This window comes from Microplitis mediator, chromosome 11 (assembly GCF_029852145.1).
Source record: "Microplitis mediator isolate UGA2020A chromosome 11, iyMicMedi2.1, whole genome shotgun sequence".
Taxonomy (NCBI): domain Eukaryota; kingdom Metazoa; phylum Arthropoda; class Insecta; order Hymenoptera; family Braconidae; genus Microplitis; species Microplitis mediator.
Genome location: NC_079979.1, coordinates 14,175,891 through 14,191,530, shown reverse-complemented (window position 1 = coordinate 14,191,530; position 15,640 = coordinate 14,175,891). Strand labels below are relative to the sequence as shown.

Sequence of the window (15,640 nt, the reverse complement as noted above, 5' to 3'; positions counted from 1 at the left end):
ATTAAAAAGTTTCTTTTAATCATTAATTTATTAAAAAAATATAAACTTACCACAGGTTATCTAATCTAATAAAATAATTAATTCATCGAAAAAAAAAAAAGTTCCACTTAAAACCCTATCAAATTAATCAATGTGGGGTTGCATGGGAATCCACAGAAATTCATATAGAAAAGTATGTATTTATATAAGAATCCATAGGAATCAATATAGGATTGTATGGATTTATATAAAAATCGATGTTGAATACCATGAGTATCTGAGTTCCCATATGGAAAATCCACGTAGGAAACTGTGAGTACCTGGATTCCCATGTAAGGATGACATAGGAACTTTCATATATGAATTTTTTTGTTGGAAATTCATATAAGAATCTGGTTTTTTATACAAGTAATTACTATTGAATTCGGGGTATCCAGATTTCTATGTCTATTATCTATTGATACGAGTCTATGAGTCTATGCTAAATTCTTATAGGAAACCATATGACTGCATTTCCATATGGATGTTTTTGATAGTAAAAACAAAACTAAATTTTTAAAAAATTATAATTACGAAAATTTTTAAGTTAACTAAATTAAAAGAAATAAATTTTTTAATCGGTAATATTTAGCGGTATGTTTTACAGTTTATCAAGTTCTGTTGAGATTTATCAGTTGATATAATTATTGAATAAACGCCTTGAATGTATATTTGAATAACTAAAAAAAAAAAAAAATCCCAAATAACTCGTAACTACCAAATGAATCTTAAATTTAAATTAAAATATTTTATTGTACATAAACATTTAAATAGTCGGGAAGTCAACGGTTTCTGTGGCACCGCCAAATGATTGCGGATTCTCCTAGAACTTGTCGAAATAAGACTTTTTTCAAATAGCTGTAACTATTTAAAAAATGGACTAATTCAGACATTTTTTGTTTTTCAAAATCTTCATCTTTACATGTAGTTTTCGGGGAAAAAATAAAAAAAAAATGAAGATATTTAAAATCTATGAAATTTTTCACTTTTTTTTTAAAAATCACGTTTTTCTCAAAATCCATTTTGCTCAAAAACTATGTGAGGTATCGAAAAATTTTATTCTTTAAAAAAATATTTTTTGTCGAGTTCTATATGAATTCGCGGTGATTTGGCGGTGCCACGGAAACCGTAGAATACCCAAATAGTCAAAAGAGATGTGCGAATAGTTCGAATTTTCGAATAATTCGTAAATTTTAAGATAATTCGAAACTTTCCAAATTCTAAAATTTACGAATAATTCAAAAATTTTCTTTTGTACAACTTAAAATTGTACTATTTTTTTCAATACTTCAAATAGTCGTCACAAGTAAAATAGAGCTCAGACACGGATCTACAAAAAAATTATTTTCGATTATTTTAAAAACTAAGCTCTCTACTTAATATTTAAAAGCTGATCAGAACTTTTTCGGTTTGAATCGAGTAATTTTAAAACTTACAAATAATTTAAAAATTCGAATTATTTGAAAATTCAAATCGAATAGTTTGATTCAATTCGAGCTCGATTTGCACACTTCTAATAGTTAATTATTAATTACAAAGACCAAGTGCAGGGAATATTAAAAAAATAATAAAAGGTATTTAATAATTTTTATACATTCAATACTTTATTAAATTCCAAACATTAATAGACACTTTTCTTTTGTAATATTTCTATTCTAATTTAAATAGACACATTTGTAAATAGATAAGAAAGAGTGCGGCAATATAATTGTTTAAATCTGTTTCAGTCTTGATTAAACATTTCAGTAGAATTTGTATAGAAAAATATTGATATCAATAATCTATTTCATGAAGTGTCATATTTATTTGACTGCAACATATATATGTATATTGCAGTCAAATATTTCATTAATATTAAATTCCTATTTCTTGATAAAGAGCTGAGTAGAAAAATATTTTTAAATAATTCAAGACTATTGTGTAGATAATTATAAAATTGAAAATATTTTTTCAACAAATAAAAATTCATTTAATATGAAAGCTAGAGTAACATATTAATAGATATATCGAAGACATTTTAATTGTTTTAAAATCACAATTATAAAACAATATTTTTTAAATATGCAATAGACAACATTTATTAAAATATTTGTCCGCACTCGAATGCAAGATTTCATCGACTAAAGTTTTTATCTAATGAGGAAACATTTAGAATATAATTTTCACATCAACTATTCATTTTACTATCGATTAAATTTAAATAATTCAATGAAAAATAAATAATTATAAATAAAGTTGTTGTAAAAATGATTAAACATTTTTATGTATTTAATCGTAATTTCAAAAAATTAATTACTTTTAATTTATAAAGATTGTAAATAAGTTTAATGACTTATTTATTTGAATAAAATCATAAGAGTAATTAGAGTAAAGTAAATAAAAGTAAAATTAAATTTATATGAAATGAAATAAAATAAAAATCAAACAAAAAAATTTCGCCATCGCTATAGAAGTATACAAGAGCTTTTTTCACGAAATGGATTTGATTTTTGTGATGAAAATCCAACAAGCAGGCAATCCTCTTGTTCATGCTCAGTGATGTATTTCATTATGTCCTCAACAGCTTTGCTGACAGTGATACGCTTTATAGCGGCTTCACGTCGTAGCTGTTCGGTCACTTGACGTTGCTGTTGTAAATTCGTGATCACCATGTCCATAACCGCTGTATCTGACAGGCCTATTTTCGGGCGTGGTAGTTACACTTAAACTATTTAAACACTCAGCCACAAGGGCTATTCACACACAATATACTTGTTGCTGATACGGGTACTGGTGTTGGTGCTGATGCTGTTGCTTCCTCACTCAAACTTTTTAAACTTTTACTTTAATATATATTTAATACTTTTTAAATTATCAAAGCTCTTCAATGATTAATTATTTATTTTTTTATACTGCAATTTTGTTTATGATAACAGTATCTATTTAAATACTTATTGACACTGACGTTTTAAATTCCAGTTGTTTGTTAGATAACAAAGTAATGAACAGTAATTTTTTTACTGCTGGTTAGTTCAAGACAACAATGGCGATGGCGATTTATTTGCGTCCGGCTTGAAGTTTTCTGTTTTATTAAATTTTTTTTTTATCAGTGCTACCAATTTGAAGTCTGGTTAAATTTGAAATTTTGACTTCTTCGATAGTAAAAAAATAATAAAATATAGTTAATTAATTAATTATTTAAAAATATTGAATTAATTATTTATTTAATAATTAAAATTACAAATAAATTAAATAATTTTTTTATGAGTGTGAATGTAGCAAACATCAGACAAATTTAAAATTGTGAATAATTTAAAAAATGCACTTATTAATTTCAAAATTTTTTAAATGCGCATCTTTTAAAATTTTATTTTTATTAATTAATTACTCGATTTATTAATAATTTTAAATTTGTCTGATGTCTGCTACATTCACACTCATAATTTTTTTTATAAAGTTGGTAATTGAGAGTTATCATGGGTGTCAGCTGACTGCTGACTTCAGTTCATTGTAATAAAAATTTAGCTTGGCTGTACATGTGACAAGAAATAAATTTAATTATTTAAAATGGCTTTACACGTTCCAAAACCACCGGGTTTTACCGGTATGATGAAAGAAGGTTCACGGGTAAGTTTAATAAATAAATAAACAATAATATTTATTATATTTTTTAAATAAGTTTAATTTTTTTGTGTCACCGGCATGCTACGGCGATTTGGCTCCTACTCCATTGCCTTTTATGGGCAATAAATTTTTCTATAGATATTTTTATACTTTTATTTTTATTATTATTTATTAAATTAATGTATAATTATTTAATTTAATTTTAGTACTTCAGTGGACTTGAAGAAGCAGTTTATAGAAATATAACAGCATGCAAAGAATTTGCTCAGACATTACGTACTGCGTATGGCCCCAATGGTATGAACAAAATGGTAATTAACCACATAGAAAAATTATTTGTTACCAGTGATGCTGGTACTATTATGAGAGAACTTGATGTTGAGCATCCAGCAGCTAAAATAATTGTCATGGGATCTCAGATGCAAGAAGCTGAAGTTGGTGATGGTACTAATTTTGTTGTTATATTAGCTGGTGCACTTCTTGAAAGTGCTGAAGAACTTTTACGACTTGTAAGTATCAAAAAATGTTAATAAACAATAAAAAAAAAACCCCTATATCCGCTCAGTACCATTAGTCGCTCACATTAACTGTTTAATGCGTTTTTTTAAATTAAAAAAAAAAAAAATTCAACTAAAAAAATTATTATTGATAAATTATTTTATAATAGATTATAAATTTAAATTAAGTGATTTTTCAAAATCGCGCTCAGCCGGGAATTTTTTACTTTAACGTTCATTCGTTAGATTAAATTTAGGTTACGTCAAATTTTTTAAGAATCATTATAACTATATCTTATTAAATACATTTTTAAAATTTATGAAATTTTATATTATGAAAGAAAAAAGTAACAAATTTTATAAATTACTTTCCAAATCAATAAACTTATCATAGTTTAATTGATATTGTCTTTGAGCGCCTATAGGGCCAGGTGTTGATCGAGTAATGGTACATCACAACTTTTAGTGAGCGACTATAGGTACACTCGAGGACCTTATTTAAAAAATTAATAATAATTATCAACATTATTCTTCAAATTAGAATTTTATTCTAATACTTAAAACTTGAAAAAATAACTATAAAAAAAATTATGGTTTTTCATTTTATTTAATCATTTACATTGATTGATTTAATATCACTCCAATAAAAAGTGAGCGGATAAGGGGGTTTTACCTTATATATTTTTTTAAATTGATTAATTAATTATTCATTTTAGGGTATTACGACATCAGAAATAGTCGCAGGATACGAATCAACACTTGAAGTAGCTCTCGAGTTTTTAAAATCGATTGTAGCGTATGAAATAACTGATGTAAAAAATATCGAAGAGGTTAAAAAAGGATTGAGAGCCGCGGTAATGAGTAAACAGTACGGAAATGAAGATTTTGTTACATCATTAATTAGTGAAGCATGTGTGTCAATACTACCTGAAAAAACTACTTTCAATGTTGACAACGTGAGAGTTTGCAAGATACTGGGTGCTGGTTTGCATACATCTAGAATTATTCAGGGGATGGTATTCAAGCGCCAAGTTGAGGGTGATGTTACCAAACAAGTTAATGCTAAAATAGCTGTTTACACTTGTCCTGTTGACATAACTCCAACAGAAACTAAAGGAACTGTTCTTATTAAGAATGCTGCTGAACTTGTTAACTTCTCACGTGGTGAAGAGTCATTACTTGAATCACAAATAAAGGCAATTGTTGATACCGGAGCTAAAGTTATTGTATCAGGTGGTAAAATTGGTGATATGGCACTTCATTTTCTTAATAAATATAACGTTATGGTTGTACGTATTCCAAGTAAATTTGATATTCGACGTCTTTGTAAAGCTGTTGGTGCCACTGCATTATCTAAATTGGTAATTTTATTTTTTCATTTAATTTAATTAAAATAATCAGTAGTTTTTAAATTAACTATGAGTTTAAAGATTGTTTTTATATTTATTTTATTTTAAAAAATTTTTAGACACCACCAACTCAAGAAGAACTTGGATTTGCTGACTCAGTACATACTGAAGAATTAGGAGACACCGAAGTCATAGTATTTAAATTAGAAGGCAAAGAGAGTAGAATCAGTACTATTGTTGTACGAGGCTCTACAGAAAATCATATGGATGATATTGAACGTTGTATTGACGACGGTGTTAATACATTCAAAGGAATAACTAGAGATGGTAGATTCTTAGCAGGTGCTGGTGCTGCTGAAATTGAACTGGCTGCTCATATTGCCACTTATGCTGATACACTTCCTGGACTTGATCAGTATGCAGCGAGAAAATTTGCAAGTGCTCTTGAAATTTTCCCTAAAACTCTTGCTGAAAATACTGGTAACCGTGCCTCTGAATTGTTGTCAAAAATGTACGCTGCTCATAAAGAAGGAAAGAAGTATCATGGATTTGATATAAATGTAAGTATATTTTATTTATTTATTTAAATTATTAATCGTGAGGTTTAATGATCCTGAAGTTAACAGACAATTAGTGATTTTCGGATGTTTTTTTTTTTTTTCAACAAATTAAGTATAAAAAAACCAAAACTAAAAATATGCACATGTAGAAAATTTCAAAAACTACAGGTGCAATTTTTTTAAATATTTTTTTTTTTTATAATTTATTACTTAAAAAAAAATTAAAAAATTATTAGACGCCGGCTAACTTCAATATCATTGAGGTTGAACCTTTTTCTCTAATATTTTATATTTATAATTTAAATTTGAATTTTATTTATAATTTGCAATTTAATAGGGCAATGGAGCAGCACTAATAGATGCAGTTGAAGCTGGAATATTGGATTCATACAGAACAAAAGAGTGGGCTTTGAAATATGCGGTCAATGCTGCTTGTACTATCCTCAAGGTCGATCAAATAATAATGGCCAAGCGTGCTGGTGGACCCAAAATGCCACCTCAAGGAGGCGGACACAATAGTGACGATGAATAAAATTATTTAGGCTATCAGCGATAATAAAATTGTTTTTATATTTTCATCGCATTTATATTTGCTAGCTAACATAACATAAGATTTATTAATAGATTCATCGATAAAAAAAAAAACAATTTCGATAAATTTTATTTTAAATCAACGATTAAATCAAACGCTTTGCACTTTTTTACTCATACTACTTCTCTTCACTAAAATATTTTTTTTATTTATCCCATAAATAATTTGTTACGCCATGTTCATTTAAATCTTGAAACGTTTTAATAAAAATTGTAATTTCACTAAAAAATATTTTATTATTTTATTATTCCTTAAACTTTTGTTTTTAAATATTTATTTAATTTATAAACTTTAGTTATTTGAATAAGTAAATATATAAATAATATTTAAAGATTGAATTTAAAACTTTATCAAATAAGCAAGACCTCAACAAATATATAAATATATATATATTCATGAAATCTATATAGTTTATGAATATATTCATATCCATTTCTACAAATATTATACTACAAATCTAAAAACTTTCAAAAATACAAAACATTTTCTTAATAAAATTCAATTCTGCCCACGACAAAAAACAAAAAAAAACGAATATTTATTTTTTCATTTGTTTTTTTTATTTACTCAAAATTTTATTAATAAACAATATAAATATAAACATAATTTTCCTTAAATATAATAAAATAATTCATCATATCCAAGAATAATCCACATATTTCTGGAATAATCGAAATCAATTTTTTTTCGGTATCTCCTAGAGTTTTTTTTTAAATTAAATGCAAAAATATTTAAAATATCCAGGTTTATTTTTTGTCTATTGTAATTTAAGTATACGTACGTACTATTAAAATTAATTAAAAAATCCGTAATTGCGTCTTACAAGGGCTGGTTAAACGGTTTACGTCTTTCGAGACAGTTCTCAAACCTTCGTGATATGAATCGCGAATTCGGTGATTGGCCAGACGATATAAATACCGGCAAAAACGTACGCGCAGTTTAGTATTCAAACATAACTCCGAGTGTAAACTACGCAACAAAGTTATCTCTAAACAACCGAAAATATTTTTACGACGCATTTAATAATATTTCCATTGAATTTCTATTTCAAATTTAAATAAAGTGTGTGAACACTGTATTTGATATATTAATTATTAATAATTAAAAAAACAAAGATGCCGGCAATTGGAATTGATTTGGGAACTACGTACAGTTGGTAAGTTAATGAATTTGTAATTAATAATATATTTAATTCAATTGATTAAATATTTAAAAATATGATACTGAATTTACCTGGGTGAATGTAGCAGACGTAAGAAAAATTTAAAATTATAAATAAGTAGAGTAAATAATTTAAAAAATAATATTTATAAAAAAATGCACTTATTAATTTCAAAATTTCTGAAGTGCGCATTTTTTTTTAATTTAATTTTATTAATTATCTACTCTATTTATTAACAATTATAAATTAGTCCGCTGTCACACTCATCTGAATTTAGCCAACGTCTAATAATTTTTGGATTTTTTTTAAAAACTATAAATTATAGAAAAAAAAATATTTTAAAAAATTGCACTTATACTTTTTTTAATTTTCTACGTGTATTTTTTTTTTTTTTTCAATTGAAAAAAAAAAAAAATTTGAAAATTATTAATTGTCTGCTAACTTCAGGATCATGTTGACTTCAGGATCATTTAAAAATAATTATTTATTAATTATTATTTTTAAATATTTTTAGCGTGGGTGTTTGGCAGCATGGAAAAGTTGAGATCATCGCAAATGATCAAGGAAATAGAACAACACCAAGTTACGTAGCATTCACCGACACTGAACGTTTGATTGGTGATGCTGCCAAGAACCAGATAGCCATGAATCCCACCAACACTGTTTTTGATGCTAAACGATTGATCGGACGGCGCTTCGATGATCCCAAGATACAGGCTGATATCAAGCACTGGCCATTTAAAGTAATAAATGACAACAGTAAGCCGAAAATTCAGGTTGAGTTCAAGGGCGAGCGCAAGGTATTCAGTCCTGAGGAAATAAGTTCTATGGTTCTTACCAAGATGAGGGAAATTGCTGAAGCTTACTTGGGACAAAAAATACGTGATGCTGTTATAACAGTGCCAGCTTATTTCAATGATTCACAGAGACAAGCCACCAAAGATGCTGGTTCTATTGCGGGTCTTAATGTCCTGCGTATTATCAATGAACCGACTGCTGCTGCTTTAGCTTATGGGCTGGACAAAAATTTACGTGGTGAAAAAAATGTCCTGATATTTGATCTGGGCGGCGGGACATTTGACGTTTCTATTTTAACGATTGATCAAGGATCGTTGTTTGAAGTCAAATCCACTGCTGGTGATACTCATCTAGGTGGAGAAGACTTCGATTCACGTTTGGTTGGTCATTTTGTACAAGAGTTCCAACGTAAATACAAAAAAGATTTAACTACTAATCCACGTGCATTGAGACGTCTTAGAACAGCAGCTGAACGCGCTAAACGTACGTTGTCATCCAGCACTGAAGCTACTTTGGAGATAGACGCTCTGTATGAAGGTCTCGACTTTTATACTAAAATTTCTCGCGCTAGATTTGAAGAACTCTGTGCAGATTTATTCCGCAAAACACTGGAACCTGTTGAGAAGGCATTGAATGACGCTAAAATGGATAAAAAATCAATTGACGACATTGTTTTAGTTGGTGGGTCGATTCGTATTCCTAAAATTCAATCATTGCTTCAGAATTTTTTCAACGGAAAGCAATTGAACCTTTCAATTAATCCTGATGAAGCTGTGGCCTACGGAGCAGCGGTACAAGCAGCTATTTTGACTGGTGAAGGTGATAAAGATTCAGCACTTCAAGATGTACTTCTTGTTGATGTCATTCCTCTGTCCTTGGGTATCGAAACAGCTGGAGGCGTGATGACTAAATTAGTTGAAAGAAACTCTCGTATACCCTGTAAACAAACTCAGACATTTACTACGTACTCAGATAATCAACCGGCAGTAACTGTTCAAGTATTTGAAGGCGAACGAGCAATGACTAAAGACAATAATCTACTGGGTACATTTGAATTAACAGGAATAGCACCGGCTCCACGTGGAGTCCCTAAAATAGAAGTTACTTTTGACATCGATGCCAATGGAATTCTTCATGTAACTGCCAAAGACACAGCAAGTGGTCGTAGTCGCGATGTCGTAATTAGAAATGACAAAGGCAGACTGAGTCGGGCGGAAATCGAAAAAATGCTTGCTGATGCTGAAAAATATAAAGACGATGATAATAGACAACGTGAGACACTTGCTACGAAAAATAAATTGGAGAGTTATGTTTACTCAGTAAAACAGGCTGCTCAAGAACAAGGTCACAATTTGTCTGCTGATGACAAAAATAAAGTTATCAGTCTGTGTGATGAAACTGTCCAGTGGATGGATAGCAATACTCTGGCAGACAAAGAAGAATATCAGCACAAATTAGAGACAGTTCAAGCTCAATGCTCCCCTATAATGACTAAATTACATCAAGGTCAAGGCCACGGTCAGGGTCAAGGTCAACGCAAAGGACAAGGACACAACGATGGACCCACCATTGAAGAAGTTGATTAAGTCATTTAATACATTTTTTATAACTACTTAATATATATTTTTATATTTTTCACTTCTATTAATGTTTATCTGATTATTTGTGATAAAAATACTTATGTACTGGAATAATTATCAATAAATATTTTAATATTTAATTATAGCTTTATTTAATATGTCAAATATAAAATAGATAATATAAATTATTGATTAAGTTTTTGGGGTTCTTCGAGATCATACATTTTTAGCAGCAAAGTTGCTACTGTATACCTCATTAAATGAAATTTCGAAAGACTTAATTCAAATAAATATTTTTTACCATTACTTAGGGTCCATTCCATTAAAATTGTTGGTTCCATTACACGTGACAAAACACTAAAATATCAAAGGTAAGTAATCATTAATTAATATAAGAGATGAACGACCTAAAATATTCACCTGGTTGATATCGTTATATCGATTCTCCAACGACATGACCTTACTGCTGGGAAGAACTTTATTTTTTCAGATAAACTGGTAATAAGTAATGGACGTTTTTGACCATACAGTACTGCACATAAATCTTCAATGCATTCATTTTCCATACTAGAATTTTATTAATTTATTTTATTAAATATTTAATTGAAAAATTGCTTAGAGTGAAAGTTACTAACGAAAGTGAAATATTAATTTTTTAATAAAATGTGAGTTACCTTAATTCTTGCAAACATTGTTTGAAATCATTAACTTTAATCATTGATTCAGGATAACGTAGATGAGTCTTAATTATTTTTAAAATAACCGAATACCACTCATCAATATTTTCTTGTGACAAATTATATTTTTCTGAAATGCGATCTAAAATTCCATCTTCGATATATTCTTGTTCTATTGACTTTACAGCCACTGAAATATAAATAAAATAATTAATAATACAAACTATCAATCAAAATTCTGTGTAATTACCAAAGTAGGAGAGGAGGGGACAAAGTAGGCCCCTTAAAATTTTCAAAACTTCAAAAAATATGAGGGCAAAGTGGGCCCCTCAAATTTTCTATACGCCAATAAATTCGAACGGATAATAAGCTTATCGAAATTTCTTATATAATGAGGGCTAAAATAGACCACCAAAACTGTTAATTAAATATAATTTATTAAGAAAGTTAAAGATGATAAAATTACATTTTAAAGTTATATCGCAGCAGACTATTAAAATGACTTATATTATTAAAATACAATTGTTTTATAGTTATTTGCAAATATCACACGTGTAAAGAATAAAAAATATCAAATCTGAAATTTTTTGGAGAGCCCACTTTGCCCCTAATTTTCGATTTTTCAATTGTAATGGACGCAGCATAATGAAGTGAAAATAAGTATCAAGGGTCTAAAAAGAAGTAAACGCGTAAAAAAAATGAATGATATTATAATTATTTTCCTTAAGGGGCTCACTCTGTCCCCCTCTCCCCTATAACTACTAAATTTATAAAATGACTAAGAATTTTATAATAAAATATACTACAGTCGGACCTCGTTATAAGACTATCATTCTGTCTTTTTTCTGAACCATGTATCGCGATAGTTTGAGAGAGAAACTAATAGTCTTATAACGAGGTCCTACTGTATTAAGAATCAATAAACGTTCGAATTTTTTTACTATTCCGAGTAGTACAGAGACAACTTTAAGATGTCAAAATGTCTTTGAAAAGAACGAGACAAATTTTATTTTGTCTCAAAGCCAAGTTTACTTAAATAAATACGATGTACAGATGTTGGTCCTAGCCCTCACTAAAAACTCCGATTAAAACTCAACCGGATTCGAAAATTCCATCAGAATTGCTCGAGAGCGTTCCAACTATCTGATTGAATTACAATTGGAAAAAAAATTTATTATTTTCCGATTAAGATAAGAGATCCAGTACCCGATCACTCATGGATTTGTATATCTATATTTACTAAATATAGATATACAAATACATGGAGTGATCGAGTACTAATTCCCTTATCGGGTATTAGGTCTTTTACTTTAAATCTGATTAAAATTTTTCAATCAGATTTAATCGGAAAAAAAATCATTTTTTACTGATCATTTTTCCGGTTAGAATTTTTAAATCGGATCCAGTCGGAATTTTTAATCAAAGAGTAGTCATAGAAAATTTTTGTTCTTTTTCCCGCCTTAAAAAATTCATTTCAATTAATAAGTTGTACAGATGATTTGTTTGATAATCGTTTGTAATTTACTTTTTGTCGTTACTTGTGCCAATTTTTTACGCAGATATTTTTTCGGTGACATAAATTTCTGATTGTTTTGTCAACAATTTCGTGTCTTATCGATAGGTCAAAAAACAGCCTCAAAACTACTATCATAAATGTTACAAAGCAAAGTGTGTTACTTGGATACCGTTCTCAGATACTCTCGTTTTTTTTTGTATAAATATTTTCACAACTATAAAGAATACAAAAAACTGATTAAACTTTTAGGGTTCATTTAAATGGTGTTGTCTGTAATCGATAAAAATAAATTTCGAATCTTAAAATGTTTAAATATTTTTCTGTTAATAATTTCGGAGTATGATAAAAAAAAAGTTATTAATCGACAAATGATCGTTTTTTCGTGGGAAACTCTACTATAATATACAAAAAAAAAAACACTTGTAAGACTTAAATGAAGAATATTTTAAATGAATAACTTTTTATCATAATTATAAAAAGATTTGCATGAATTTTTTTTTTATTAAAGTCTTAATAATATTTATTAGAGTAAACTAATAGATAATTTAAGTTTATATAACTTAAGTATGCAAATAAAATTTAATATATACGTGTATATTGAAAATTGAACAAATAAAAGTTTAAAATTAAAAAACAAGGGTTTATAATTGGCACAGTAATCAGCGGGTATGTCGTTGTAAGTGACCCTTTAATTTTATATCTTTCAAAATTATATTTTGAAGTTATGCAACTAAGTGCATGTTTTAATAATGATTAAGTTATTTGCCACTATATATATCAATTATGACCTGTAAATTATATTATTTCTTTTCAAACATTAATGTCATAAAATATAAATTTAAATTTGAGGGTCAATAACTAGGGGCGTGTCTAGAAAAACACTCTAGAGATTGATAAATATTTAACCAGATGGTTAGTAAATGAAAAGTCACCGTGGTTTAATTAAAACTAGAGGAACGAAAGAATACCACCCGGTCGAAAAATTAGATCTGTTTCAAAATAAATGATAATTTCAAATATTTTTTATTTAATTTAGGTTTTAAAATCGTATTTATTTCATATGGAAATTTAATCGGTTTTTGTCTGTACTACTTCCTTTCCAGGCCAATATCAGACTTGTTTTCGTATGATATTTAGTCTGTTTTTTAATCGCTTCTAGATTGAAAACAGACTTTTTTGTTGTAATTATTAGTCTGTGTTCACTTGTTTTTAGGACAAGAACAGACTTTTTATAATCTACTTTTAATCGCCTTTAGATAAAAAAACAGGACTTTTTACAAATATAAATAATACTAAAATAGATTTATTAATTTATTTCAATTTTCTTTATATTTGAAACATGCTAATGCATGTTTTAACTGCACTTTTAGAGTCAAATTACATAAACTATTTTTATTTTCGTTGCGTGAAAAACGTTCCGATCTTCAGGTACATGCTAATGCGCATTCGTAATAAGATGTTACAAGAATTTTTAGTTTCTAATGCAAAAATATTTTTCGATTTTTTATAATAAATAAGAAAAGTTTCTAGATATTTTGGGAGTAATTTTATTACTTTTATTCAAGATTATAAATATTCAGTCAAGACAACCAAAAAATAAAGTTGTCAAGCTATCATTAACTGCCGAAATTTTTAAATAAAAGACACTAAGTAAATGGTAAACAAAACATAATAAATTCTAGAACTTACAATATTTTCTATAAATATTATCCATAAATAAAAATATTACAAGTCCATGATTTAATCGAGTTTTGGCGTTGAAAATTTTCAGAACCAAAATTTTTCTAAGTTCAAGAAATAATCTAATTTTGACTGCCCGTAACGCAATTGCTTTTTAAAACAACAGATCAAAACAGCTTAAAATTTTTATAAAAGATCAAAAACAAATCAACTCGTTCAAGTACAGGCCAATTATTCCAAATGCAGTCCAGTTAGACTAAAATCAGATCAAATTTTTCGACCCGGGACAGATACTGCATTTACTTTCTCCGCAGAGTTTATGAACGTATTGTGATAGTCGAATTGTTTCTCTGTTTTAACCAGATAAAATTTATGAACGCAGAAGTTGCATCTTTTTCTTTCAGAGTGAATTTCTAAACGTGCCCTAGGTTTTTTATATATAGCTGAAAGTAACATGATACTTAAGTTAGCAGTTATCTAATAATTTTTGGATTTTTTCACAAATGAAAAACTGATAAAAAAAAAATAATTCAAAAAATTGCACCTACAGTTTTGTCAATTTTCTACATATGTATATTTTTAGTTTTTTTTTTGTCTGATTTGTTGAAAAAAAAAGTCCAAAAACTGTTAATTGTCTTCTAGCTTCAGAATCATAAAGTAGCAGTCTTTAAAAAAATTTATTTATTTTCAAAAAACAAATTAAACACTGACAGGCAAAAATTAAAAAAAATGCATGTGAATAATTTTCAAAACTTTCTCGTGTATAGTTTTTAAAAAATTTTCTGATGACAATAAACTAGATAATTAAAAACACTAAAACTGTCAGGTGTCGGATACTTTCAGCATCATTTTTTATTTGGTCCGGAATTGCAGCGTTAGTTTTTTTGAATCATAATCTGGCTCCATTGGAGATTTTTTTATAAATTAAGTAAAATTGTTAAATTATTTTTAACAATCATAAAATTTATTAGAAATCAATAATAACATATTACGATATATATTTTTATAAAGTGAAATCCGTAATTTTTAACGAGTGTGAATGTAACTGACAATTAGGAATTTTAAATATTTTTGAATACATAAATAAAATGTGAGTAGAATAAAACTGAAAAAATCTGTATTTAGATAATTGAAAAATCAGCGCGCGAATTTTCTAAAATTTCATTATTTAAATAAATAAATTTATTTATTTAAAATTTATAAATTGTCTAATGTCTGCTACATTCACACTCATAATTTTTAGAAAATCATAAATTAGAAAAACCTTTAGATAATCAATTGATAAAAGTAAATAAATACTTACATTGTATCAATGGACGTAAAATAGTTTTCTTTAATTCATTTATGGATTTTGTTTTATTACTCAATGAATTTGTCAACTGAATTAAAGCCACAGACATCTTAATTAAATAATTACTTATTCCTATTATATCATTTAATTAATTTATTAATAAACCAAATATTTATTTATAACCTCCTTTTCAAAACACTTGTATTATTTATTGTTTTCATAATATATAATATATATATGTACTTTTTTAAAAAAAAGTTTTTATCAATTGTCGGTTCATTGTCAATAATTTTACTTACAGAAGTTAAAAAAGTTTA

The 15,640-nt window shown here is 27.6% G+C and overlaps 4 protein-coding genes across 4 annotated transcripts; 2 read left to right on the top strand and 2 right to left on the bottom strand.

Moving 5' to 3' along the window:
• Positions 1 to 1,595: 1,595 nt before the first annotated feature.
• LOC130677347 (guanine nucleotide-binding protein subunit gamma-1) lies at positions 1,596 to 3,067 on the bottom strand. The gene has a single exon (XM_057484083.1). The coding sequence runs from the start codon at positions 2,673 to 2,675 to the stop codon at positions 2,463 to 2,465; it is 213 nt and encodes a 70-aa protein (XP_057340066.1). The 5' UTR covers positions 2,676 to 3,067; the 3' UTR covers positions 1,596 to 2,462.
• Positions 3,068 to 3,463: 396 nt separating this feature from the next.
• On the top strand, positions 3,464 to 6,848 carry LOC130677346 (T-complex protein 1 subunit theta). The gene is made up of 5 exons (XM_057484082.1): positions 3,464 to 3,624; positions 3,828 to 4,130; positions 4,835 to 5,479; positions 5,587 to 6,027; positions 6,365 to 6,848. Exons 1-5 carry the CDS (start codon positions 3,565 to 3,567, stop codon positions 6,557 to 6,559), a joined length of 1,644 nt encoding a protein of 547 aa, XP_057340065.1. The 5' UTR covers positions 3,464 to 3,564; the 3' UTR covers positions 6,560 to 6,848.
• A 493-nt stretch (positions 6,849 to 7,341) lies between these two features.
• Positions 7,342 to 10,284, top strand: LOC130677603 (heat shock protein 68-like). The gene is made up of 2 exons (XM_057484446.1): positions 7,342 to 7,775; positions 8,296 to 10,284. The coding sequence occupies exons 1-2, from the start codon at positions 7,735 to 7,737 to the stop codon at positions 10,163 to 10,165; spliced, it is 1,911 nt and encodes a 636-aa protein (XP_057340429.1). The 5' UTR covers positions 7,342 to 7,734; the 3' UTR covers positions 10,166 to 10,284.
• A 2-nt stretch (positions 10,285 to 10,286) lies between these two features.
• On the bottom strand, positions 10,287 to 15,545 carry LOC130677604 (COMM domain-containing protein 5-like). Its single transcript, XM_057484447.1, has 4 exons — positions 15,336 to 15,545; positions 10,834 to 11,026; positions 10,580 to 10,726; positions 10,287 to 10,516 (listed from the first exon to the last, which is right to left on the bottom strand). The coding sequence occupies exons 1-4, from the start codon at positions 15,430 to 15,432 to the stop codon at positions 10,345 to 10,347; spliced, it is 609 nt and encodes a 202-aa protein (XP_057340430.1). The 5' UTR covers positions 15,433 to 15,545; the 3' UTR covers positions 10,287 to 10,344.
• Between the last annotated feature and the right edge of the window lie 95 nt (positions 15,546 to 15,640).